This window comes from Ailuropoda melanoleuca, chromosome 15, assembly GCF_002007445.2.
Source record: "Ailuropoda melanoleuca isolate Jingjing chromosome 15, ASM200744v2, whole genome shotgun sequence".
NCBI lineage: Eukaryota > Metazoa > Chordata > Mammalia > Carnivora > Ursidae > Ailuropoda > Ailuropoda melanoleuca.
In genome coordinates this window covers 86,240,277-86,266,510 of record NC_048232.1, presented here as the reverse complement: position 1 = coordinate 86,266,510, position 26,234 = coordinate 86,240,277, and the positions used below count along the sequence as shown (strand labels likewise).

At 58.1% G+C, this 26,234-nt stretch overlaps 2 protein-coding genes across 2 annotated transcripts in view; both read right to left on the bottom strand.

The window, feature by feature from the left end:
• Nucleotides 1–5,180, bottom strand: part of PARVG (parvin gamma) — a 23,947-nt gene extending 18,767 nt beyond the window's left edge. The window contains exons 1-3 of the mRNA XM_034643692.1: nt 4,836–5,180; nt 3,300–3,394; nt 684–748 (exon numbers count right to left, since the gene is read on the bottom strand). Of these exons, the coding sequence (XP_034499583.1) occupies nt 684–748; nt 3,300–3,378 (144 nt within the window). The 5' untranslated portion in view covers nt 3,379–3,394; nt 4,836–5,180. The remainder of the gene's footprint in view (nt 1–683; nt 749–3,299; nt 3,395–4,835) is intronic.
• A 4,664-nt stretch (nt 5,181–9,844) lies between these two features.
• PARVB (parvin beta) overlaps nt 9,845–26,234 on the bottom strand; it is a 68,617-nt gene continuing 52,227 nt past the window's right edge. The window contains 5 exon segments of the mRNA XM_011229518.3: nt 9,845–10,797; nt 12,272–12,344; nt 16,358–16,459; nt 21,160–21,228; nt 23,716–23,777. Coding sequence (XP_011227820.2) covers nt 10,721–10,797; nt 12,272–12,344; nt 16,358–16,459; nt 21,160–21,228; nt 23,716–23,777 — 383 coding nt within the window. The 3' untranslated portion in view covers nt 9,845–10,720.

The window sequence follows — 26,234 nt, the reverse complement described above, 5'->3', positions numbered from 1 at the left end:
GTTCTGCCCGGTATCCCAGGGCCTGATGGTGGGAAAGGTGGGATGGAGAGAGCGAGGGAACAGGAGGCAGAAAGGAAGGGATGGGAAATGGCCACGATCTGGGGGTAGAAGGTGGTGCAGGCCAGGAGGCCTCCCTGGAGGAGGCAACAGAAGGCTATGTGGAGACTGGAGAAGTAGGGCGGAGGAAAACAGAGGCCTGAGCCTGCCTGTGCTCAGCTGGTCCAGCAGCCACAGACTCAGAGCCAAGGAGAGACTGGGTGACCCAGGTGACCCACGCCCGTTTCTGCCCATTTTGCCAGCTCTCCATGGCCTCAGACTGGTGAAAGTGCACGGGGTTTGGGGCCTGGGTCAAACTCCAGCTCTGGTCAGCCATTGGCCAGCCCTATGTCCCCCACAGGTCAGGTCACCCCTCTGAGCCTCCCTATTCACTCCATGGGATGCAAAACAGCAGATCCGTCTCGACCGTCGTGAGACTTGTTGCGATCATCCCTGTAAAGGCACACGGTAGGTGCTCAATAAACGTTCTTTCACGTAGTCATTCAACAGGTCTGCCAGGGACCTGCGGGGTCACCACCTGCCAGCCTGAGGTCAGAGAGGGAAGGGGTGGCCTGCAGTCCGCACCCCAAGACGATGAAAAGACCGCCTGCAGAGACGTCAGGAGAGACCACAAGGAGTTGCCGTACCTTTTGTAGTTCTTCAAATTTGGGATCCTGCCGGGAAGTGGGGGGCAGGTATTTCTTCTTTTCTCCTGGAAGCAGAGGTGAGTGTGACACGTGTGGGATCCTGCAGGGAGCCGGGCAGCTCTCTCCCTGCAGCTCAGCTGTATGCAGCCCCTTGACACGAGGGGAATTTGGTCCTGCTGCTTCTCTCACTCACATACACACACATGCACACGCGCGCGCACACACACTTGCACATACACAGTCGTCGGTACACACATGCACACGCCCACGCGCACACACGCATGCGCACACACCGGCACACACGCACGTATGCACACGCACACACGTGCACATACATGCACATACAGTCGTCGGTACACACACGCATACACACACATGCGCACACACAGGCACACACATGCACACATGCACGCACACACACGCACATACATGCACATACACATTCGTCGGTACACACATGCACACGCGCAAGCGCACACATGCACACGCACACACAGGCACATACATGCATATACACAGTCGTCGGTACACACATGCACACGTGCACACACATGCGCACACACAGGCACACACACGCACACATGCACATGCACACACAGGCACATGCACGCACACATGCACACGCACACACGTGCACATACATGCACATACAGTCGTCGGTGCACACGCGCACACACACACATGCGCGCGCACAAGCACACACATGTGCACATGCACACGCACACACACGTGCACATACATGCACATACACAGTCGTCGGTACACACACACACACACACACCCTGAGCATCAAATGTCTAAAGTGACTTGGATTTCCCAGACACGCCTCGTCCTCCACGCCTCTTTCTTTGCCCACCCTGTTCCCGCCACACCTGAAACGCCCTCCCCTCTCACTTCCCTCATGAGCACCAGCTCATCTTCAGGCACAACAATATTTATATTTTGGGGACACGCTTAGCCTGAAAAACTACTTCTTGTCTGAAATTCAAATTTAACTCAGCCCCCTGTGTTTTATCTGGCAATTCTACCCACTGACTTAAGAAGGTGCAGGGCTCACACAAGCCCAGGGCCAGGCACCAAGGGGCCAAGGCGGATTCCCCCTGCGTCTCTCTGGCTCCCTGGCGTGGGCAGGACACCGAGGCCACCCCGGCCGACTCTCTGAGCCCCAGGACCCTGGTCGGCAGCTTCCTGACGTTTTAGACTCACCGCACCCACACTTGTCAGGGCTGAGAGGGAAATACAAGATTATCTAGTGTCAGTGAACACGGGGGAAACGGAGTCACCGCGTGGGGACTGCCTTGGCCAAGTTCACAAAATGCAATGCCTCTGTCTTCATATGACTCAGCCGGGGACCTTTCCTGGAGTTCTGAGAACCTTCACGTACCACCCAGCCCCGTGTCTCCTGACAAGTAGGAGGGCTATCTAACCCACTCGGCACCGGCAGGCTCTGGACCAACGCTCGGGGAACGGGTGGGCGAATGGCTCTGGGGGTACACCCCCCACCCCGCCCCTTCCCGGAGCAGGTTTCCTGCCGCTGAGTCATCCCATGTTCCAGCTCTGCCCACCAGTACTGCAGTATGTCTAAATCAACTGTAAAACAAAAAATAAATATTTTTTCAAATAACTAAGCCCTACCACTAACAGCAGTTTTGCTAAGGACGCTTTCCAGCCTGAAACCTATAAACAGAGCCCCAGACAACTAAGGAAGTCAGCCTCCCGACGCTGCTCCCCCTCCAACCCAGCCGGCCCCTGGGGTCTCGCTCACCGCCCTGGGGTCTCTCGGCCACACCGCCCCGGGGTCCCGGCCACACCGCCCATCTCAAAAGGCTCTCTTCACAGCCTCTAGAACAAGCTGCATTCTGCTCTTTCACTTCAATGATTTCACCCTTTCTCTCCATCATCATACTTATGTTTGAAAGGTGACATAAATTCCAGTGAGTTCGCTTAAAGCCCCTGCTGAGCGGGACCTTTGGGTTGCTTCCTATTTCTGTAACAGGGTGAGGACGGCCTGGGGCACCCGCATTGTCCTTTCTGACTGTCTCCTGGAAGGGAGGTTTCAGGGGCAGCCGCCACAAGCTCCCTGAGCTCGGAGAACAGACTTGTGGTCTTGCCCTGTCCTATGCCCACCCCCAGATCGACCAGCCCCCATCCCGCGAGGGGTCAGCACCGCGTGGGGGGCACGGAACCTCAGTGCCGGAGCCGCCCTCCTTGGGTTCAGAATCCCAGCCCCACCATAGTAACGGAGACGCCTGCTCCCTGCTACGTTCCTCTCTGGGCCTCAGTTTCCTCACGTACGCCAAGGAGGCAGGGACATCTACCCTCAGAGCAAAAAAATGAGACGCCGCTCCTGAATAAATAGTAGCAGTTGGCATCTCCTCTTCAACGTCACCAGTAACCTCGAGATGTGCGGTCATGAGAGGTATGGGGATGCCTGCGGAAGTTTCTGGAAGCGGGGCAGGGGGCTGTCAAGGACGAAGCAGAAGGCATTCGTGGGGGCCGAACAGATGACAACGTGGAAAGCAAGGCGGTGCCCAGACCCACCTATTGGGTTCCTGCCGTGCAGACCCTCACCCCCTCTGCCCTGCCCAGGCCCCCCGCCCCACTTGGACACGGCACCTTGTGGGAGGTCCTCCTCCGCCGGCGGGCCCGTCACCTTAGGGAGCTGCAGCAGGTTGTAGAGAGACTCTGGCTCCATTTCTCCCTCACTGGCCCTGGGGGTGCAGGGGATAGAAGGCATCACCATCCCGGGAGCCCCCCGCTCACTCTGTGAGTCATTGCTTCCCGACCTCGAGGCACAGGGAGAGAGGGCGGGGGCTGCTGACGCAAGGGGACAGGTCCCCCTGATGAGAAGTAGGCATGGGCCAATTCTTCCAGGTCCCTGAGCCCGAGGCAGGTGGGCACAGCGGGGCACCGCCAGCCTTTGAACGAGCAGACCATGCCAACATCCCCCAGACGCCTCTGGCACTCCACACAGGCCTGGCTCTCAGAGGGCGGCCTGGCCCTGCCCGGCCTGGTTCTAGACGAGGCTTTCTACAACAGGGCTTATCACCCTGGCCGCTTTGTGGTTTGGGGGTCTCATCGCTCATGTCAGCATGGAAGGGGCCAGTATTTACGGCCTGTGTGCAGCCCCCTTCGCATGTTCGTTACAGGCAGGGGGCTGGGCTCACCCCCGCGGGATGGGGCAGATTCAGAAGCTGGCCCTGACCTCCTTCCTGTTTCCCAGCACTCACTTCCTCTCCCGCTCTGCCCGCAGCTTTGCCCGCCTCTTCAGCCCCCGCATCTTCCCCAGCGTTTCTGACATTGGGACTGGGGTGTCATGCATCAGAATGGTGGCCAGCTCCAGCCCCCGGGGAGGCCTCCAAGGATGGGGGCATTCACAGGGGCTGCAGCCCCCCATCACCCTAGCAGCCAGCCCAGGGAGCTGGACACTGCCGGCGGCTCCATCCTGCCCTGAGTCGAGAATGGGGGAGAACATAGCTGTGGGGCCAACGCTACCCCCTGGGTAGGCCTCCAAGCCGCCTGTTGGACAGGACTCAGTTCGAAGGATGCGGCCAGAGAAAAGCAAAGAACCATGCCTGGGGATCAGGCAGCCCAGGTTCCAGGATGGTTCCTCCTCATTCCCCTTGTGTGACTTTGGACAAATCCCCTCCCTTTCTGGTCCCGAAGATCTTTACAGGGCAGGGCCGGACTCTGAGCTCACCGAAGGCCATGGAGTGGATAGAGCGCTGGAACAGCCTCAACTCATGGGCTGCCCCAGGCAGCCCCTCCCTGCCCTGGGCCTCAGTTCCTGCATCTAAAACTGGGTGGCCCCTCTTCCCCACACGTTGGATGAAGCTCGGGGTAGACGACAGGTGGAAAGGGAGGCTGCCCGCCTGGCCACACAATGGGATGCTGCCCGTCTGCCTGTCCGGCCCTGGAGGGAGGAATGGCCGCTTCTAAGCCTGGGTGGCTGGAGGGGCACAAGGGCTCAGGGCTCTGCCTGGCCCGACTCCCTCCCTGTGCGGCCTCAGCAAAGGCTGTGCTCTCTGGGGTCGGTTTCCACAAGCCCCTGGGAGCCCTCCCTCGGTGAGCTCGGGCTCCCGAGCATTAGAGGCAGAAAGCGCCGAGCCGGGGGCTCCCGGCTCCGTGAGCTATGATGCCAGGAGGACTCACCCGGCTGCCTCCTCCACACCAGGAAATGAAGGCCTCGTAGCTCGTGATCACTGGCTTCCAAATAAGTTACGTTCCCAGCCGCGGGGGGCTGGAGGGGCCGGGGGAAGGCCGCGGCCACGCGCGCTGCTCACTTCCTCCAGGCCTGTGGCTTCCGCACGGCCTGCTCGGCTGCGTCTGCCGGAGCTTCCTCCTCGCTGGGCCACAGGGACTGCTGCCTCCACGGCCCCACCGGAAAGCTCTGTCCCCGGAGCCCCCACCACCCAGCCACACCTCCTGGCCCTCAGATGCCTCGCAGGCACCTCAGGTCTGCAATGTCTCCCTTCTCTCCCTCTTCTCTCCCCACCACGCAACCCAAGCCAGTCCCTCCCGGCCTCGCCAGCTCCGAGTGACAGCGCCAGCCAGCCAGCCGCTGAGGCCAGAGACCCCCACACCCCCGCCATCAGTGAACTGTGAGCCCTGCGTCGGGCCATCCCTCCACCCCACCCAGCCAGCCAGCCCCTCTTCCCCTCTTCCTCTGGCCTGGACCAAACAGGTGGCTCCTTGCTTGAGCCCCACAGCCAGCCTCCATACCCCAACCCCTGTCCGGGATGCTCACGTCCCAGACCCCTCAAAACCCACCAATGGCATCCCAGCTCTCTTAAAGTAAAATCCAGCCTGCACGGCCCAGCATATGTCCTGACCGACCTGCCAGCTAGGTCATTCCCATCTCCAAACCCCAGCGAGGCTGACCGCCTTTCTGCTTCCTGAACACACCACATGCCTTACAGTTTCCTCTGCCTAGAAGCCCCTGCCCCAGCTTTGAAAGGGGCCAAGTTCTCATCCTTACCATCAGCTTAAACGCCAGCTCCTTCAGGAAGCCTTCCCTAACCGCCTTCCCTAAAAGAGGTCGTGTGCAGGATTCCTTACCGCAGGTCTGAAGGTCTTTTGTGTCCGAGTGCCTAGAACAACGCCTGACAGCAAGCAGACTCGATGCACAATGCTGTCGGCTGCTGTGGCCTAGGGGACGAGGTTCTTCCAGAGAAGTGGGCCTTGACGGATGAGTAAGAGTTTGCCAGCTAAAGATGTGTGAGAATGTTCGGGTGGAGGGACCGGTGCGTACAAAGGTATTACGGAATTTGAGGAGAGAGGCCCCAGGATGGCAGGATGGCCGGCGATCAGCTCGGATCCAAGCTGGGGTCCTGCACTCGAATCTTTCTGAGCCAGGATGAAACAGTATTCACGGCAGCAGCGACCCTGCTGAGGGACCGGGAAGCCAAGCACCGTGTTTCTGCCGACAGATCAGGCACAGAAGAGGCAGAGCGGGTGGGAAGCAGCAACAAGGGCGCGTGTGAGCAGGAGAGAGGCGTTGTTCACGAGAACTTACAAAAATGACAGAAAGTAGTAGTGGCTGTTACCGCTAATGTTTATTAAGTGAAGCAGACAGTCCTGAGGGCTTTGCTTTTACTGGGGGCAGCTTCTGCTGTCATCCCCGCCTACAGAGGAAGACAGAGGGGCAGGATTCCGATTCTGCCACCCCGACGGCCCCGTGGGAGCCCGGGGTTTGTGGCCCAGTGGGGTGGGCAGCAGCGGTGCCCACACACCCGTGTGGCTTGCGCAAGTGCGGCAGGCATGGCGTGGCCTGGGGTCACTGTGCTCTGCCAGGTCCCCGAAGAGATGGCGCGTCCAAATGGGAAAACGGAAGAGTGGTTCACAAAGCATCGGGTGGGGCCGGGTTAAGGAAACCTAGAAGAGACGGTGTTGCCCCCCGGGACCGGCAACACGAGGGTGCTGTCGCCACTCTGAAGCCCAACGCGGCAGAGGCCAGGGACGACACCGGAGCCCAGAAAGAGACGGCAGGAGCTCTGAGCCGGGCGCCAGCCAGGGGCTGTGGTAGAGGGGGACACGCCGACACACGGTGGCCCAGCAGAGGGCCAACACCCTGATCTCTCTCATGCCCCCTACCCTCCTTCCTGCCAGGGCCTCCCACCAGCAGAATCCCTGTGGAGGGCAGAGGCAAAAGAGCCCACCCAGGCACCCGATGAGGCCCGGGCACCAGACACCAAGGAGTGGGTCTCTGGGGCGGTCGGGAAACATCTGGCCCAACGTTGATGCCTCGGGAGCCAGCAGCCAGTCACTAGCCTCCAGCAGAGGCCGCGGGCGCTGCGGGGTCATCGGACAAGTCCGTGATGGGGGCTCTGTCCCCAGACTGCGGCTCCAGCCTCCCCGAGGCTCTGGGGTCGCCTCATTTCCAGTATTAGACTCCTTCCTGTTCAAGCAACTACGGCGACACCAGGCACCTGCCACTGGACTTGGGCTAACAGAGGAAGTGGTACCGTTGAGGAAGGCAGATCCTAAGCGAGCAAGGCATGATGGATCTGGTGAGGGGAACTCGAGGGAAATCTCCACCGTGGAAAGTGCGGTATAATGAACTGGCCATAGTCGCGCGGGAACGACGCAGCTTTAGACCAGGCATCCCTCCGAAGCTGGGTCCTTTCCAGCAGCAGTTTGGGACCCTTCGTATTTTTACAGCCCCAAGGCCTCGCTTTGCAGATAGCGATACTTGAATAGGGACACTTTTAATGCCGCGTAGAGGAAAGTTCGAGGCCCCTGAATCCTCCCATGACTTCTGCAGGGAAGGTTTACAGCACGGCCACCGTCGAGGGTCACCCGGGCCCCTCGCCCTACAGCACAAGGAGCACACCGGCCCCCTGGAGCGGTGCTGTCCAGCCGGCATCACCGGCATCACCAGCCCGCAGCCACTGCCCGTGCCGTTTTGAACCAGCCGACGGGCCAACTCGCCCGGCTCGGCTCATCGCTAGGACTCATCCACGGCTGTCTCTGTTCCCTCTTTTCCCCCCACGGCTCCCACCCAGGAATGCCTTGGCCCAACCCACGCAGGGCCTGTCCCCCACACTGGCTTTGTGTCTGCTCCTCCACCCACCTGCCGGTCTGGAAGCTTCCAGGCCCAAGCTCCAGGCGGCTGCGACCGAGGACCTCTAACGCACAGAAAGAAAAACAGAGGCAGCGCACAGCCCCGCGCTCTTGAGCTCTTTATTGGAATAAATAACAGCACACTGTTCGCACCACACAGCACTTTCCCACCCAAGGCTTTGGACTCCGGGGAGGTCAGGTTCACAGTAGGGCCCACAGCACACGGAGGAGCCAGGCGGGCGGCGCTGGCAACACAGCCAGGGCTTTCGCGGCTTTTATTCGATACCCAGACATCCAAAGGCGCCATGGCTTAAAACAGTTAAAAAGACAATGAAACACGGGCGTGCAGAAGGGGGTGAAAAAAAGCGTTCAGTTCCTTTAAAGCACGGTTGTCACATCCAATTAGGACATCAGGGCCCATGGGGCTCGGGGCTCCGCGTGCATGAGCCCTATGGTTGTCTCAGGGGAAGCAAAGCTGCAAGCAGCCTCCCCGTGGCCAGCGGGAGCCTCAAACAGCCGCTCCAAGAAGGATATGAGATGATGGTCTCATGGCCCCTGCCCAGGCGCTTGCTCGGGCCCCACAGACCCTGAGCCGGTGCTGCTCGGGCACAAATGATCTCACTTTCACTTAGTTCAGGTGGAGGGTACCCCCAACAGAAAAACAGTTCACTGAAAAGGTGGGTCAATTGAGGAGGAAGGGTTCTAGAATGTTCCGAGATTAAGTGGCTTCTATTGCACAAGTTACCCCCAGAAGACACCCCAGCATCGCAGACCCTGAAGCTTACAACCATGGTCGCTAAGCCAGGAGGCTGATCACAGGAGGAGAGGCCACCCCCCGAGTTCACCCTGCCCTCTGCCTCAAGACTGCGCCCCCCACGCGAATGCCAGGGTCTCACGTTGAACTCTGATTCAGAGGGCAGTGAGGGGAGGGGAATGAAATGCATACAGCGCAGGGAACCCACTTGAAAAAAGCCAGTTTGGATGACAGAACACCTGCTTGGCTTGGAACCATGGCCTGAACAGTCGGCTCCGTGAGGCCAGTGTGCCTCTCACAGTTGGCCTGTATCTCGGGACCCCCTTTACCAGAGACACAGAGGGCTTGAAGGGCACTCCCCGCCCCCCAGGACCACTGCTCCCCTTCCAGGTGCGGAGCCCACCGGAGCTGCCCACCTGCACCAAAAAGCCCAAGGTTGCACTCTTCCCAAATGCTGGTCTCCCGTCCTTCGGCCCCCGGGACTCCCGGGGATGGGCACAGCCTGGCCAGGCCCACCTGCGAAAGCCAGAGGACCAGCCTCCATGGCTCTGGCAGCCGGCTGGGATGCCATGCGTGTAACGAAGTCAGCACAGAACGTTCCAGCCTTGGCTCTTATGCCAGTGTGGCCCTTTAATGTCGCTGCATCCCGCAGGAGATGCCATAATACTGTTTTAATTATTTCTCTCCCCCGCTGGGAAACCCCCTCCATCAGAACGGCTCCTCGGAAAGTACCACCAGCCTCGCAGCAGAGCCGAGACAGGCAAGTACAGGGCTTCCTGAGTCGTGGGTGCCGGCGTTCCACGTAATATTAACAACCGGTGCAACCGCTCTGATCGACAGCAGGCAGGTGACAAGCGGAGACGAGAAAGGCCTGTCCTGCTTGGGCAGCAGATGCTGAGAGCCCAGGGAGGAGGCTGCCGTGCAGGGGGGGTTCCGGGGGTGGGGTGACACAGGACAGGTGCCCCCCCAGCAGCGGGCCCCACCCCGTTCCTCTCTTGAGCCAAGGTGAGCGGGGAGGGGGTGAACAGCATTCCTTTCAGGGGTGCCCAGTGGGAGATGCCAGCAGGGTTCCAGAAAGCCAGCCCGGGGAGGAGCAAGGTGAAGACTTCATGTCCTCCCAATAAGGCCTGAACTGTGACCCCAGAATCCGTATGTTGAAGCTCTAAGCCTCAGTACCCAGAATGTCACTGTGTTTGGAGATGGGGTCTTTACAGAGGTCAGTACCTTACGAGGTCACACGGGTGGCCCTCATCCATCATGACGGGGGTCCTTGCAAGCGGAGATTAGGACACAGACAGCTAGAGAGGGAGGACCACGTGAGGACACGGCAAACGGACGGCCATCTGCCACGCCAGGAGAGGGGCCTCGGGACGAGCCAGCCCTGCCCGGATGCTGGACTTCTGGCCTCCGGAGCTGGGGTACCATCCACTGCTGTTGCCTGAGCCCCGCCTGTGGCGCTTTGCCATGGTGGTCCCTGCAAACTGACAGACTCCACTTTTTAAAAGTTTGAAGATGCATCTATTTCCAAACAGGGCCTCTGAGATGTACCAAGCAACGCTTTAGATTCGGCTCCTGACACAGCACGCTTGGCCATCACCAAAAAAAAAAAAAAAAAAAAAAAAAATTGCTCCAGCAAATGCAGCCTCCGGCGCAGCGGCCGCCGAGGGTCGCCTGGATCTCAGATGCTTGTGCAAAAGGTACATGAGAAACACTGGCTGGTCAAGAAGCGGAACGTGGGGTGGGCCCTCCTGTCCCATCAAGAGCTCCTGGGACTTGAGAGGGAAGGTTTTAAAACTACAAAATACTTTTTACTAAAAAGACCTTGCTTCCAAGGAGACTCCCCCACCACAGCCGAGCTGGACTGTGTCTCCTGCAGAGCCGTGGGTGCTCTTCTGATCACCCGTGGCCGTGGCTGTGGCCCTTAACTGCCCCACGGAAAGGCTTGTGGGGCACCCCCTCCCCAGGCTGAGGGACGTGGGTGGGATCAGGGCCGACAAGTGTCCCAGCATGGGAGGGGGGCATGCCAGCACTGGGGTGCAGAACCCTGCATTTCAAAGGACCCTGCCCACTGCGGGTTACACGAGGGAGCTTCAGAGCAATAACCAGGAACGGCCGGGTGGGGTGGTGGTGGGATGGGATGGGGTGGGGTGCGGTGGGGCTGGGGTGGGGAACAAGGTTGGCAGTCCTCCCCGCCCCGCAGAGCCTCTGCAGCCCGCTGCTGTCACTCCAGGTCCTTGTACTTGGTAAACAGGTTGTAAAGAACCCTCAGGGTGGATTTGAGATCCAGGTTCACCACATCTGCGGAAGGAAACGGAGACACCGTTGGCGAGGCAAGAGTCCCTGAGCCCTGGTGCCGGCCCGCGGGGGGCATGGGGCGCCTGTCACGTCCGCAGCAGCGTGCTTCACCTTCAAGACCGACAGCCACCCCATCCAGGACACCCTGGTCAGAGCCATCCTGAGACGCAGGCTGCCGCGGGAGGCCCTGGGCCACCAGCCCTCTCCGCAAGCACCTGGGATGGCAGGACGGAGATGGTCCTGCGTCCCTTCTAGGCCCCATGTCGGGCAAGTCTGGGGACCAGTGGCCTCTATGGGTGTGGGGTCTCCAACAGCCAAGAACATCTGCTGGGGTCCAACACCCATGGGCCAACCTGTGCCAGGATGGACAGCGGGCCTTCTGGGGCAGGGCAGGGGTGGGAGCTGCTGCTCCCTCCTGCCTCCTTAAGGTCAAGCAAAGGGCTACATGGCATGGCCCTCGGCAGGACCCTCAGGGGACCCGACAGCCCAGGAAGTCCAGGCTGCCTTCTTTGGTGGGAAGGACACCTGGGTCTTCTCCTCACTTACTCTATGACCTTAGACAAGTGACCTCCCCGCTCTAGGCCTCGGTCTGTTTGCCTGTAAAACTGGCCCATTGGACCAGATGATGCCAAAGGCCCTTCTTGGGCCACAGTATGATGGTGGTCTTGCTTCCCCCCTGCAGCACTCAACCCCAGAGCGAGAAACAGCATCTCCTCCAGGGGAAGGCTGGCTGAGCAGCTGCCGTGAACCAACAACTGCCCTTATACCGAGTCCCAGAGTGTCTCCAGCCTCAGCTCATCAGAGCAGGGGGGAAGCGTGGAGAGCCAGCACCACCCTCTTTCCTGCCTTCCCTTTGCAAAGGAGACCAAGATTCACCGAGGAGAAACGGCCTACTGGCCAGTGTACCCTCACAATAAACTTGACGGCCCCCATATGCACCCGGGGCTCCCAGAGTCTCCCCAGGCCTGAGGCTTCGGCCCCAGCAACCCCCCCGCCCCCGGCCAGCCAATGCTGCAGTGGGAGGAGGTCGGGAGCCACCGAACCGGAGGCAGCCAGCAGGCCCGACGCCCTCCGTGGAAGGGCAGGTCTGAGGAAGGGGCTGCAGGAGGTTAAGCCAGGCCTGCTCCTGGCTCCCAGGACCCCTGCCCTGGTGGTCCCACCGCCGGCTCCCCGTGCCTCCCTGCTGCGGCTCAGACCCACACACGGCACGACCGTGCTTCATCCCTGCAGGGTCAGCCACCCAACACTCATCAAACTGCGGCAGGCCTTCGATCTCCTCGCAGGGCATGAAATGGCATCTCATCTGCAGGGGCGCGCAGACCCCAAGGCTCGTGGGCAGAGGTCACGTGTCCTCCAGGCCAAGCGGTTACCAAAGACCAGCGTCGGTGGTCCCGCCAGCACAGTCTTCCTGGTCCCGGGAGCTAAGGGCACAGGGGGCCCGGGAGCTGCGGTTGGCAGGGCTGGGGCGGGGCATTACCTTCAGGGTGAGCCTTGGGTGTCCTGAGCCCTCCGTCCAGCATCAGCTCAAAGGCAAACGCCACGTTGTGAACCTGTGGAGGAAGCAAGAGTGGAACCCGTACATCCCCAGGACCCAAGCGACCCGACGCAGGGCACGGGGTGCGCGGGGGCGCTGGGTGAAGATGCTCACTAGATGGGCCTGACTCCCCTCACCAGAGATCGGGGGCACAGCTCAGAGATGCAGGGGTGAAGGCACAAAGCCTGCCCTCGAGGGCTCCGGGGTCCCCGAGTATTTGCTCTGCCACAGGCCACATGTTGAGAAGTGACCGTGACTCCGTCCCTTTTACAGATGAGGAAACCGAGGCTCAGAGAGGACAAGTCACCTTCCAGAGGCACCCGGCACCATGCACTGGCCCCAGCACAGAGCGGCCATGCACCGTGTGCTTGGAGGGCCTCACAGAGCTGCGCATGCATCGCTGCAGGCAGGACAACGCACTCAGGGGCAGCGGCGGTCCAGGCCCCGGGCAGGCACCGGGGACCCTGCCGGAATGGAAGCCAGCCAATGGGGGCTGCAGGTGGCAGTCAGCAGGGCCCTGGTCCTGGCCCCGACTTGCTGGATGTCACAGGAAGGTGGACACCCCACCCCCCACGTGGCTTCTCCCTGAAATGAAAGGTACCACTCAGCCCACGAGGAAGCTGGAAGCTTGTATTTCCCCAGCAACTTCTAAAGACGTTTAAAATAACACCTTCTCTGCTGCATTTATCCACCTGAATCACAGAGATGCCGGGTGATCAACCAAATCACAGCCAGACATCTGCTGGGAGCAGAGGCTGTTGGGGGGGGGGTAGGATCGGGGCGGGGGGGGCACCAGAATATAAAATAAATCATAGAGTCAGAGCTGGAGAGGACCCCGGGGCTCTCAGTAATCACATATTCTTTCAACAGTAATATCTTCATGATTTCAGTGTAAATGAACCAGAAACATGATCATTTTACTTATAGTTTAATAATTAACCAGGAAAATGACGTTTGACAAAATCCCACTGCTGGTCAAACCTCTAGCAGCTCAGGGACCGTGTAGCGGCCTCCAGGACCCTCGGCAGCACGGGGCAGGCGGTGCTCGGAGGGGCCCCGTGTGGGCACGGGCACTTCACACCCAGGGCTGGGCGGGGCTGCACATGACCAGACGCAGGGGGCCCGGAGGACCCTGGGCCATTCCTGAGGCCCTCTGGAAAAGGCCAAATGGGAACCCCAGGCAGGGCATCAGACATCCGGGGGCACAGAGCCAGCCCGGCCTGAAGGGCCGTAGGGTGAGCTGAGGCTGCTTTTCAGAGGAAGCCCCAGGGCAGAGACGAGTTAGGACAGGGAGCGATGGCTCCTCGAAAGTGTTCAGTGCTAAGCAGGTCGGGCTCCTGAAACCTCAACGCCTGTCCCACACCGAGAACAGCTCCTGCCCAGACCCACTTCTGTGCATTGCAAGACTTTCCTTCTGTTTCCTTCTCAGTATGAGGAAACCACCAGACAGGAAGTCACCACCACCCTGCTCTCGCCCCAGCCGCGCCCTCACCTCTACCTACTCTCGTGCCTGCAGGGAAGCTGCCCCGAGCCCAGGCCCCCGGGACAGGGCAGGAGGAGTGGCAAACAGATCCCCAGACCCAAGGGGACCAGGCAATACGCCGTGCCCCAAAGCCCCATGACGCCCCTGGGAGCCAGCCACACGGCCAGGACACCCTCAAATCCTTTCCCTCTGCAATTCAAGGGACTTTAGAAAACCTGGCCAGGTAACAGAAGGATAGATGGTTCTAGAATAGGAGTGGGCTCTTCCAGCTCTGCCCTGCTGACTGTGGGAGCTTAGGCTGTCTCTAGGCCCTTCTGAGATCCTGTTTCCTCATCCCCAGGGAGGGAATCAGATGAGAGGACAGAAGGGAAAGCACCTTGAGAACGTGAAGCCCTTTCTTCTATTTGCCAGTAAGAACCACCTCTGAGTCTCCAGGACACACTCCACACCCCAGAGAAAGGGATGTTGTGGAATCTTCCAGAAGGATGATCGATGGGCACAAGGTACTCAGCAAAGAGGCTCCCACAGAGTAAGATTATAAAACAAAGAGCCATGGGTCGTACCCATATCTCAGAAAGCTCAAAAAGTGCCGTGTGTCTGTATGTAGGAACCTAGGGGGTCTGGTCTCATTTTTTTTTAAATCTAGTGCAATTGTTTTAAAAACACAGGTCATCGCTCCGCTTGGGGAAAGCAGCCCCTGATACGTCCCCGATCTTAATCACCGAACCTCACTGCCCTTCCTCAGGAAACGCAGAACCGCTCTAGATCCCCGGCAGCGCCCCATGGAGCCTGGGCCCCCGGAGATACCTACTGGGTGGTCCCCGGCAGCCACCGCGGCCCGAGAGCTCGGCTGCGGGGCCCAGCCTGGAGCGAGTTCAGGTCTATGCAGCAGGGAGACACCACTGCCCGTGAGCTGGTCGAGCTGATAAATATGACGAGCTCACAAAGACCTTTCCAGTGGCTGCCATGATGACCATCACTCCTTGGGAGAGGCAGGGAGAGAATCCAGGAAGCCGGACAGGAATGCACCAGAATGCCAGCATCTTCCCTAAGGAGAGCTCCAGCTGCCCGCAGAGACTCCCCTTCGCGCATGCGAACGGGCTCCCAGCATGCTGGATGGATGCTGCCCCCTGAGAAAGCCTTCACTTCACGGCTCTGGGCAGAGGCGAAGGCGAAAGGTCATTCGGGTCTCTCACGCCTCCCAGGCCAGGGCGACGAGCCACAAAAACCTTCACCCCTGCTGCAAAGGAACAAGGCCGGGGCCGGAGAGAAGGCCCCCCTGCCCGGCATGTGCACAGTCTCATCTTGGAAAGAAACCCAGTTCCGGCTGCTTGGCTCGATTCACTGTTCCTGCCGGCATTATTATTAATTCGAACAAAGGAAATCTCTCTCCCAAACAATGCTTCTGCAACCAGCCCTGTCGGGCCTGGAAATGCACGAGCCTCTTCCCCATATTATCTGTGTTCTCGTTTCCAGAACGACAGCACAGGCACCCTTGTTTCCTGATGGAGTTCTGCTCGCTCCCCTCTGGCTCGCGCTCTCTCCACTCACCACGGCTCGACCGTGCCAGGCCCTCTCTAATCTGTTCTGATTCCATCTCAGCAGGCGAGGCAGGAACAACATTTGGCCATGAGCGAAGCGCCTGCAAGGTGCCAGAAGCATGCAGATTGATAAACACTGGCCCTATTGTCGGATGTTTCCCTGGCTGCTGCCACCTGCTCGCATTGTCTGCCTCTCTGACTCACAGGTCTAGCACTTTGGGAAAATCCAATGACAGATGCCCATGAGTCCAAAGCAATATGGACAGTGCAGAAGCCAAGTTTCCAAAGGCAATGCATGACCTCTTGTCTGGACAGGCTGAACTCCGGGAAGCCATGAGCAGCAGGCAAAACCCCAGGCACAGACAGGGACACGGGGGGCTCAGCAACCTGAATCCACAGGTTAGGCCCTCTGAGCCCAACAATCCTATGTGGGGAATTTCCCTAGAAACAATCCACAGGAATGGAGATAGATACATACATAGATAGATCGATCGATCGATTGATTGGTTGATAGACAGATATACTTGAGAAGATGCCCTATTATTTTAATGGGGAAAAAAACCCAGAAACAAGTTAATTGTCCAAGAGTGGGGAAACAGGGAGAGTGGTATCAGAGCCAAAGGACTTTGGGCGACCGCTGAGAACAGCACCTGGGGGAATCGGAAGCAGCTGGAAAACCCAGAGGTGACATATGCATGGCGACAACAGGGGAAGCATGTGCAACTCTACGGACACACGATCACCACGATTAAAAACGATACCATCCCATGGGAAAGAGCCCAAAGAGAACACGACACACGGCACTCGGGCGTGTCTGGCACTGCGGATGGTTTACTTCTATGACTGAGGGCTGGGTTATGTCTCATTGCAGTACCATTTTGGGGGCAGCTTTATTTTTTTGAAGACTCCAGCTAGACTCCAAAAAGAGCCATCGGGGGCTGGTGTGGGCTGTGCGCTTTAGCGAGCGCGTCCAGGGCCGCTCTGAGGAGGGGACCCCACACCTACCTTCTGGTCGAAGCTGTCTGGGGTCAGGTAGAAGTTGTGCAGGGGGACGAAGTAATCCTCCAGAAGGCCCATGAGCAGAACCAGGTAGACGCCGTCTGCAAACTACAGAGAAACACGGGGTGAGGTTTCCGGGCCGCACAGGGAGGGGGCGAGTGTTCTGTATGAAACCCAAAGAAGGAAAATGTTTGAAAGAAATCCATGCCTCGTTCAGGCAAGAACCTGCACTTAGGTGAAGGACCCGGGTGCAGAGCGTCTCGCCCGGGACTGGATGTGGCCACGCATGTGTTTGGGGCTGGAGTGCATCCACGTGGAGAGGGCCACGGCTCTGGAAGCAGGCAGCCCGGCCACAAGGCCTGTCCCCCCCGCCCCCACTATTGACCTCGGGGTAACACTGGCTCCCATCTCTCAGGGTTGGCATGAGGACTCAGTGAGAAGGCAGACAGGGAATACCCAGCATACAGTGACCACTATGTCTGCGTCTGCTGCTGGAATGATCCATCCACGAATGACCTGCAGGGTGCCCTATGCTTGGTTTAGGGTCGGCGGCCCCATTCCACCTGCTCACTTTGTCAGCTGCCCGAGCACCTTCTTCTAGCTGGGCTCACGGTGCCAGACGAGACTTTCCCCTGCTTGAGCCCCGGTGACCATGAACCTTTGCGTGTCCAGCTAGATAAGCCTCTAGTGTCCATCCCAGCTGGGCCCCAACACCGGGCGGCTCTGGGCCAGAGAAAGGCTGCAGGCTGCAGCCCTCAATCCAGACCCCTCTCCCTGACACCTGGCCCAGCAGCACCTCCCATCCACAGGAGGGGGACCGGGAATCTAGAACAAAAGACCCCGCTCTTTGGCGGATAGCCTCCCCCACTCCCAATAAGCCAGGGAGCAATTACACCTTTTACAGATAAAGCAATGGCGACCAGTGAAGGTAAGACAAACTGCCCGAGGGGACAAGAGAGCCAAGGTACGGGAGGCACCCAGAGGGCGGGCCTCAGCCATCCCCACAGAGGACCAAGATGGCATCTCTGAGGGGCTGTGACTTCCTGGGGTCCGCTGCACAGCCCGACCTTGTGAGGACCCCAGTCTCCAGATGTCTGAAACTGCGTCGTCCAACACGACCGCCACTGGCTGCATGCGCTCAGTGAAATTAGACATTTTTTGTTTGTTTGAATGTTGCTGGTTTATCCATTTTCACTGTGGTAAAATATATGTAACATGAAATCTATTATTTTAACCACTGTTAAGCATCCGGGTCACTGGCATGAAGTCCGTTTATGCTGTAACCATCCATCCATCCAACCAACCGTCCATTCTAGAACTCATGTCATTTTGCAAAACTGAAACTCCCTGCCCATTACACAGGAACTCCCCCTCCTCCCCCTCCCCCAGCCCCTGGCGCCCACCACTTTGCTCTCTGACTGCGAATTTGCCTCCTCTGGGGACCTCATGTAAGTGAAACGATACAAGATTTAATCTGTTGTGTCCAGCTTATGCAGACTTTTTTTTTCAGTCGTGATAAAACATACATAAAATGTACTATATTAATCATTTTTAAGCATATAGTTCAGTCTTAAGTACATTCACGCTATTATGTAACCAAGTTCCAAACCTCTTAAATTGAAAAAATGTTTAAATTAACGAAAATACAAAATTCCATTCCTCAGTCGCACCAGCCACATTTCAGGGCCTCAAGAGCCACACATGGCCAGCGGCTCCTGTAGCAGACGTGTGCCAACAGAACTCCTCCATCACAAAGGGAAGCTCTCTTGGCAGGTGTGGTCCCCTGGTCTAGAAGACCGCCATGCCGGAAAACAGGGGCCAGGCACCCAGGAGCCCTTCAGCTCCCCGAGACCAGCAACTTGCAGTGGGTAAAATGAGCCGAAGGAGGACTTCACTAAAAACGGCAGCTCCCTCCACTGTCCTAGGCAGGCCCTAAGGCCTCCCAATTTAAAGATGAAAACTCCAGGGCACCTGGGTGGCTCAGCTGGTTAAACGTCTGCCTTTGGCTCAGGTCATGATCCCACAGTCCTGGGATCGAGCCCCATAGCGGGTTCCCTGCTCAGCAGGGAGCCTGCTTCTCCCTCTCCTGTTCCCCCTGCTTGTGCTCTGTCAAACTAATAAAATCATTAAAAAAAAAAAAAGATGAAAAGTTCAAATCACACATGTTCAGTATCGCCATGCTGAAAGGGGAAGGGGAGCAAAGAAACAAAGCACAAGGCAGAGGGACACCCTCCCTCCCGGGCCCGCCCTGGGTGGCCGTCTGGTAGACCATGCTGGCCGACTCCCCCGCTGAAACCGGCTCTCTCGACAACACGGACCCACCTCCAGGCCGTGGGGAATGAAGATACTGCCCCATCATCACCTGCCCGGGAGGTGTAGGGAGCCCAGACGGGCAGAGAGCCTCTGCTGCCTTCCACGGCATCCCCGAACCCAGCGCCGGCCCCCTCGTGCACGGGGCAGTGGGAGACACGGTGGCTGCAGGGAAAGCACGGGAGCAAGAGGGGCACTCAGGAGAGCGAGTGCCAGGCAGAGCACGGCGGCTTATCAGCTAACGCACACATTCGTCCCGAGGCAGGGCCGTGCCCTCGCTCAGACTCCCGCGGACGCCCCACGAGTCCCACGACACCGTCTTCATCAACACCAGCTTGGTAAGGCACGACCTCCATTAAGCCTCCCCTTGCCTGCTGCCCGCTCACCATGAGAGCAGCTCAGAGAAGCCGAGTAGCTGGCTCGGCATCACACAGCTAGGAAGCTGCCCAGAATACAGAGTGGTTTTTAAAAGGAGGGAAAAAGATATGCATGCACACACGCACACCTGCGTACACACACACATAAACACACACACACCCCCGGGCAGGGCTTTGAGCCCAGGTCTCCCTGATGATGAACATTATTTCCAAAAATACCTCTTTCCTGTTGGACCAGTGATGAAAACACTTTTAAGATACTACTTTAAGTGTGCGGATAGAGAAAAAGGAGACACTGGGTACCACCCAGATCAACGCAAATCGAGGTGCAGAGTCTCGGTCCGGGGCGTCCGGCGACTGCTGCTGGCGGGGGCCATTCGGGAGGTGAGAGTCGGCTGCGGCTGGCAGGGCCCAGGGTGTTCAGGCGGGCAAACCTTCCTGGACCCTCAAAGCACCGCTGCCTTTGCTCCGATGACCCTGCTCCCAGGAGTGTGTCCTGACGAAGCAGACCAAGGCCCCAGCAGCAGCAGGCGTGTGCAGACAGCCCCGCGCTGCCCGTCACGACAGCGGGCTTCACGCAGCGCGGCCTTAGGACGGAACAGAAGGCAGTCCTCAGAGGTGACCAGTACGGACAGACAGACAGACAGACCGGGCAGACTTCCAACAAAACAATGCCAACGTTAAATTACGAAACAACAAACACACTACGGAAGAGCTGCACAGGATGACGGACTGTCATTAACAAAATACGCTTGTGTGTATGAAACATCCAGAAGAACCCACAACCAGCCATTAACTGCAGTCAGGCAGGTCTGGAGAGGATGAAGGTGAGAGACGTGGGGAGGGAGAAAGGAGGACTGCTACTTTCCATAGGACTCTTCTGGAATGTTGATATAATGCCAAGTAATCAGAGGCTAAGTGTGCAATGTTCACAGACTGCGACAAAAGCACAAATAAATATACTCATTAAAAACAGTCCATTCAGCTTTCCAGGACAGGCCCGTGAGGTCCGTGATTAGCCAGCCAGGAGGAGGAAAGGTCCGGAACAAAACCCTCCGCGCAGTTATCTCTGGGTGTTGGGATCAGGAATGATTTTTGTTTTGCTTATCTGCATTTTCAGACATTCTACAGTGAACCTGAATCACGTTTTGATTAGAAAAGCAGATGAGAAAAGGCAAAGAAAGAGACAGGAACGGAGGCAATCACCCAGGGGTTTAAGAAGGATCAGCTGGGGGTTAGAGGAATCTGCACCAAGAACTCTAACAACTCCGAATTCGAGCACCCAGCTAATCCCGGGAAAATTATATTTTGTGCTTTGATGCCTGCTGAGTGCTTGAAACACATTTTTACTATGCGGCGTGAGCTCTGAGTGGGGTGGGGGAGTATACTTCAAATGCTTCCTGCAGGAGCAACACTTTGTGCACACTCACTGGACAGGTACTCAGGGAGCACTTGCGCAGTAAGCATGGCGACGGAGAACAGAAGTTGGGGGGGCGGAAGGTTCTAGACTAAAAGAATTGCACATGCCAAGGCCCTTTGGTGGGGGAGGTGTGACGCCTCAGAGGGTCTTACGGGTTGAGCCGTGTCCCCCTAAAAAGACGTGTTGGAGTCCTAACCCGCGGGACCTGTGAATGTGGCCTTATTTGGAAGCAGTCATTACTGAAGTAACGGAGTAAGATGAGGTCACCAGGATGGGCCCTCGTCCAGCACAACCAGTGTCCTTACTAAAAGGGGAAATGTGGACACAGACGCACACACAGGGGGAGCGCCACGTGACCATGAGGGCAGGGATCCCAGCGAGGCGTCTCCAACCCAACAGAAGCCAAGGACCGCCAGCAAGCCCCCAGAGCTGGGGGAGAGGCCTGGCACAGAGACCCCCTCACAGCCCCGGAAGGAAGCAGCCCTGCCCACACAGGTCTGGGATGCCAGCCTCCAGGACCGCGAGGATGGAAATGTCTGTGGCCCTTGGTTCCAGCAGCCACAGGAAATTAAGACAGAGGGCCTGAGAGTAGGCCAGAGCGGCCGGGCTTCGCTGTTCAGACTGCAGGGTGGCCATTCTTTGCCAGACGGACAAGACAGCGCAGCCCGCCCGGGACCGGAGAGCCCCAGCACAGCACTCACCTGGGTCTCCAGTTCCGTCACCTCCAAGTTCAGCTTGTTGAGATGCTTGTTCACAAACGTGATGAGAGACTGTGAAAGCAAAGACACGGGAGCGTGAGTGGGAGAGTCCGCTCGCCCGCCCCCATCCAACGGGACGGATCTGACATTTGCCATCACCGGCTGTGTGGGACGCGTCCATCCTCCCCTCTATTTGCTCAAATAAAAGGCTCAGGTTCTCACCACGACCCTTGGTTTTAATGCCTACATCTACTCTCGCCGCTGGAGAAGAAAACGCACGTCTCTGTCCGCCAACCCGGGCGCACACGTGCTTGTCCCCACACACGTACATGTTTAACGGTCCTGCAGGAAAACAAGCAGTTCCCTCAAGAAGGATAAAACCATCAGGAGGAGATGCCTGCGTGTTTTGATGTGTCGCAGACGTAACCCGGAATGACAGAAGGGCGACCTCAGGGGCCACACTCATCCGCTTCCATAAGCTTTAGTAAGCTTGATCCCAGGGAAGCAGGGCCACCGGCTTCTCCCCTCTAGCAGAAGTTTAAAACTTGTCACCTGCAACTTTTCTCAGCCAGGAAACCCAGCTTCAACGGGACACAACACCAGCTGCACCCACCCCACCCCTGGACACGATGGCCTCTCCTTATTCACGCTACTCAAATTTACTGAGCAGCTGCTATGTGCCAGGCACTCTGCTGGGCGCCGGGGACACGAAGACGGCAACACCGGGTCCCACCTGGAGAGCCTGTGGCACAGTTCTCCATATATGTACCTGGTGGGGGCGACAGAGAAATCAAGGACTAGGGCCCACGAGACGTGCCACGGAGATCTGCCAGGCACAAGGATGGGCGTGTGCCCCCCATAGGGTGCCGAGGGAGGGAGCATCTGAGTGGGTCCGGGGGACAGGCCGGGTGGGAGTGGAGGGGCGGGCAGAGCAGGCACCCAGGCCCCACGCACACGTGCCAAGGCTTTGGGATCTTCAGGGTGCGGCTGGATGTGGACGGGATGGAAGAGAGGTGACCCGGGAGAGGTGCACAGGGTCCCCCTTTTATTCTGGGGTACCAACACTGCAACTCTTAACATGGGATGTGGAAGGGCCGGGCTGGAAGCAGGAAGCTGTCAGGCAGATAAAAGGATTCTGTCTTGTTTGTCCCCAGGTCCCAAAATACGTCTTTTCAAACAACAAACTAACATCGAATCTACTGAAAGATAGACCTCATGCCACGCCACACTCCAAGCTACCCAGCGCGCTGTGCGCAGGGCCTTTGCACTGACATGATGACATATCACTCTCATAGCGCCCCTGAGAGGTGGGTCCTGCCTTGGTCCTGACAGATGGGGAAACTGAGGTAGGGGTTATAACCTGCCTCAGGTCATACAGCTGACAGGTGGGGGGGCCAGGTTTGAATCTTCTTGTGCATCCACTGACTGGGTTCTGTCAGGGATCCCGGGAGCCACATGTGCCAGGGGTAGGGGTTGGGGGCACTGTTCGGAGGCCCTAAGGTCTGTCACTCACGACCTAAGGATGCTAAGAAGGCTCCACCCCGTAAGGACCACGAGGATGGTTCTGCCAGCCTTTTGTAAAGTGCTTCCACGAACTAATAATCTCATTGTCCCAGGCTGGACCAGCATTTTCCGAAAGTGGGTTCCACGGGAATTTAATACATTCAATCACAAGATAAATACACAGATCTTGCCATCAACAAATGTGGAAAATGCTTCCTACCAAGTCCCCTCTTGGAGAATTCCAAACGTATGTCAGCATATTAAAGGTCCTGAGAAGTCCTGCATTTAAGAAACCTGGGCAACTGTGCTAGACAAAGAGCTCTCTCCCCTAGGTCATGGGCAGAAATGACTGCTCCTCGGATTTTACAGGGAGGTGGAAAGGGCATCCATCCTCCCACCGCCTCCCCAAGTGAGACGTGTGCAGGCGCTCCGATAACTCCACAGGCAGAGAGCTGAGTCTCAATTCCTTCTGGGTGAGAACAAGCCCTCCTGGCAGATCCCCCTGGAAGCTCATCATTCCCCAGCCCCCGACTCCGCAGCCTCGGTTCGCACGTTTTTTTTTTTTTTTTCCACCCGTGACCTACACGCGTGCAGGCTGCCTGGGCTGAGGAAGGGCCTGTCCTTTGCGCTCCTGTGTGGAGAGAAATGGGCCAAACACATGCACGGAGCAGCTTAGCCGGCAAAGGCCTGCCTGTGTCCCGGGCAGGTTGTGAATACAGCCTTGTGGTAATGAGCCCTGCAAGAGCCAGCAGGCTGACACACTTAGAAACATTTCCACATTGAGAAAAAGCCTTGAGTCGGAATGAAGCCCCACGCGGGCGCTGACTGGTAATTCGCTCCACAGAAGCGGGCGGGTGGGCAGGAAGATACCCAGGGAGCAGAGATGTTGAGTTAAAAGGTGCTAATTTTATGCACTGTAGTTACGTTTTTGACTATAATTACACTTCAATCCATGTGGCAAACATTTCAGAGATTTCAAACATGTTCCCACCTTCTTCCCGGCACGGAGCGCGTGCTGCGGAGAGACAGCGGGAAGCGGCCCAGCCTGGAGCTTACCTTCTTCACCACGCTGAGCTTGTCCGGGGCGTGGTCGAACAGGGTGTCGAAGGCGTCCCGCTCTGCGTGGGTAAGTGGAGAAGCACAGGCAGGGTGTATGGAAACGTCCCCGGCCGTCCTGGGGACCAGGCAGTTCCTGGCCTCCCGGGATGTCCCGCCCCTACTCTCCCCGCCCGCTTAGAATCCTCTTCATTGCCGCCAGAACCGAAGGGCAGGTGCGGTCCAGGAGCAAAATCAAGGAAAAGATGTTTCTACGTCCTCCCACTCTCTGTTTCTATCTTGTAACATGAAATTCACGGGGGGCACGCCGCCCCCATGACATCCTCGACTTAAGGCGTCCCTTGCCCCGCCTCTCTCCTTGCCCACACTCCTTGCGTACCAGTAAATCTCACTGGTGCCCCTGAGCATGTCTCCCGATCGGCACGCCTGCCAGCCCCACGCCAGCCCCACACCAGCCCCACGGCCTTCACCGGGCGGCGGCTGCAGCCTCCTGCTTCAGCTGGCCTCCCTCCTCCACTCCCAGCCTTCCGATCCCTTCTCCTAGCAGCGACACTGTAAATCGGATCATTTCTTGCCCCTCCCCATCCCTGTCCCGACCAAAACTCTCCAACAGTTTCTCATCACTCCTGGAGTAAAATTCATTCCCTCCCCCGGGGCTCACAGGATCCAGCGGGCACAGTCACCCCCCAACACAGGCACCCTCCCTGACTTCACTCCACCAACCGGCTTCCCGGCTTCTCCTCCATCACAGGCCCACCACAGGGCCTTTGCACCTGCTGTTCACCAGCCACACTTCCTTCAGGGTGCTCTCAGATGTCACCTCCTCTAAAGGGCCTTCCATGACCACCCACGTCTAGAAAGAGTGCGCCATGCCTGCTACCTGTCCTCTGACCCTAGTATACTTCTCATAGCCCTTAATCACTACTTGAGAGTATATCTTATTATCATGTGTCTACTGGATATTATTTGCTGGACTCTCAGCTCCTTGCTGGCTGAAACCACTCTCACTTGTTCCCTCCACTGCCTCAGAACAAATCAACAAACCAGGAGACCCTGCTCCAGAATCTCTCTCCAGCAATAGTTCTGGGGGTGTACCCCTCTGTAGGAGCACCTGCGGGGACTGAGGAGGCCTGTTCCATCATGTCCCACCCATCCTCCTTCTTCCAGGTGAGCCCCAGCTGCTCCACTACTCAAAGGCCCAGCCATGTGCTCCAAATCAACACAGAAGCAACCCCTTCCCTTTCCAATGTGAGGCCACTGGAGGCCAGGTCAACACGGCTCTCGATGGGTAAGGAGCTGGGTGGGCCGTGACCCAGATGCCTGGTTCTGGCCTGTTGTTGCCGTGCGGGGTGGGGAAGCATAGAGGAAAACTGAGGCTTCGGAGTGGACGCAGGGCTGTGGGGAGTCGCTGGTGGGGTAGAGAGGGAAAGGGAGGAGGGCACCTGAAAGGCCCCGGGGCCCCGACTTCTATCTTCCAGAAGCCAGCTGTTCCCCCAAGGTGCCCAGGGCAACGTATGCTCGGAGGACTTCAGCCAGCAAAGAGGCTCACTATTACTAGCAGGGGCTTACGGGTGGATCCCAGCATGGAGTTCTGGGGGCTGGGAGCCCACCCCAATGGGGTGGGGTGGGGGTAGGAAGCCTCCACTGTCTCTCTGGAGAGGTCGGGGACCCAGAACCAGAGCTGACCCGGGCCTGCTTCAGAACTGCCTGGCCTGGCCCATGGAGGGGGAGAGGAAGGGAGAAATCAGAAAGACAGGCTGATACCCAAGTAAGCAGAGAACCAGGTCTCCTGGAGAAGCATCCCAGCCCTTCCCCCCAGCCTGGCCCCAAAAGGAAGGTGCTTAGTGTCCAAGGTCTAGGGGGTGGGGAGGCAACTCACAGCCCCAGCCTAGCCTAGGCAGCGTCCTCCTTGGCCTTGGGGGTGGGGAGAGGGAAGGTGGGAGGCAAAGAGGAAGGGAGAGGTGGAAGGGCTGTGTGCGTGTGTGCAAGCATGTGTGGTGTGTATATGCACACCCATGCATGGGGCATGTGTGTGCACGTCTGTGTGCATGGTACGTATAGCATGCATGCACACATGCATGGGAGTATGCATGCGTGTGTATGGTGTGTACGCATGCAGGCATGGGGGTGCATGTGCATGTATGGTGTGTATGGCATGTACGCACGCATGCATGGGGGTGTGCATGTGCGTGTATGGTGTGTATGGCGTGTACGCACGCAGGCATGGGGGTGTGCGTGTGCTTGTATGGTGCGTATGGCATGTACGCACGCAGGCATGGTGGTGTGCGTGTATGGTGCATATGGCGTGTATGCACGCAGGCATGGGGGTATGCGTGTGCGTGTATGGTGCGTATGGCATGTACGCACGCATGCGTGGGGGTGTGCGTGTATGGTGCGTATGGCGTGTACGCACGCAGGCGTGGGGGTATGTGTGTGCGTGTATGGTGCGTATGGCGTGTACGCACGCACGCGTGGGGGTATGTGTGTGCGTGTATGGTGTGTATGGCGTGTACGCACGC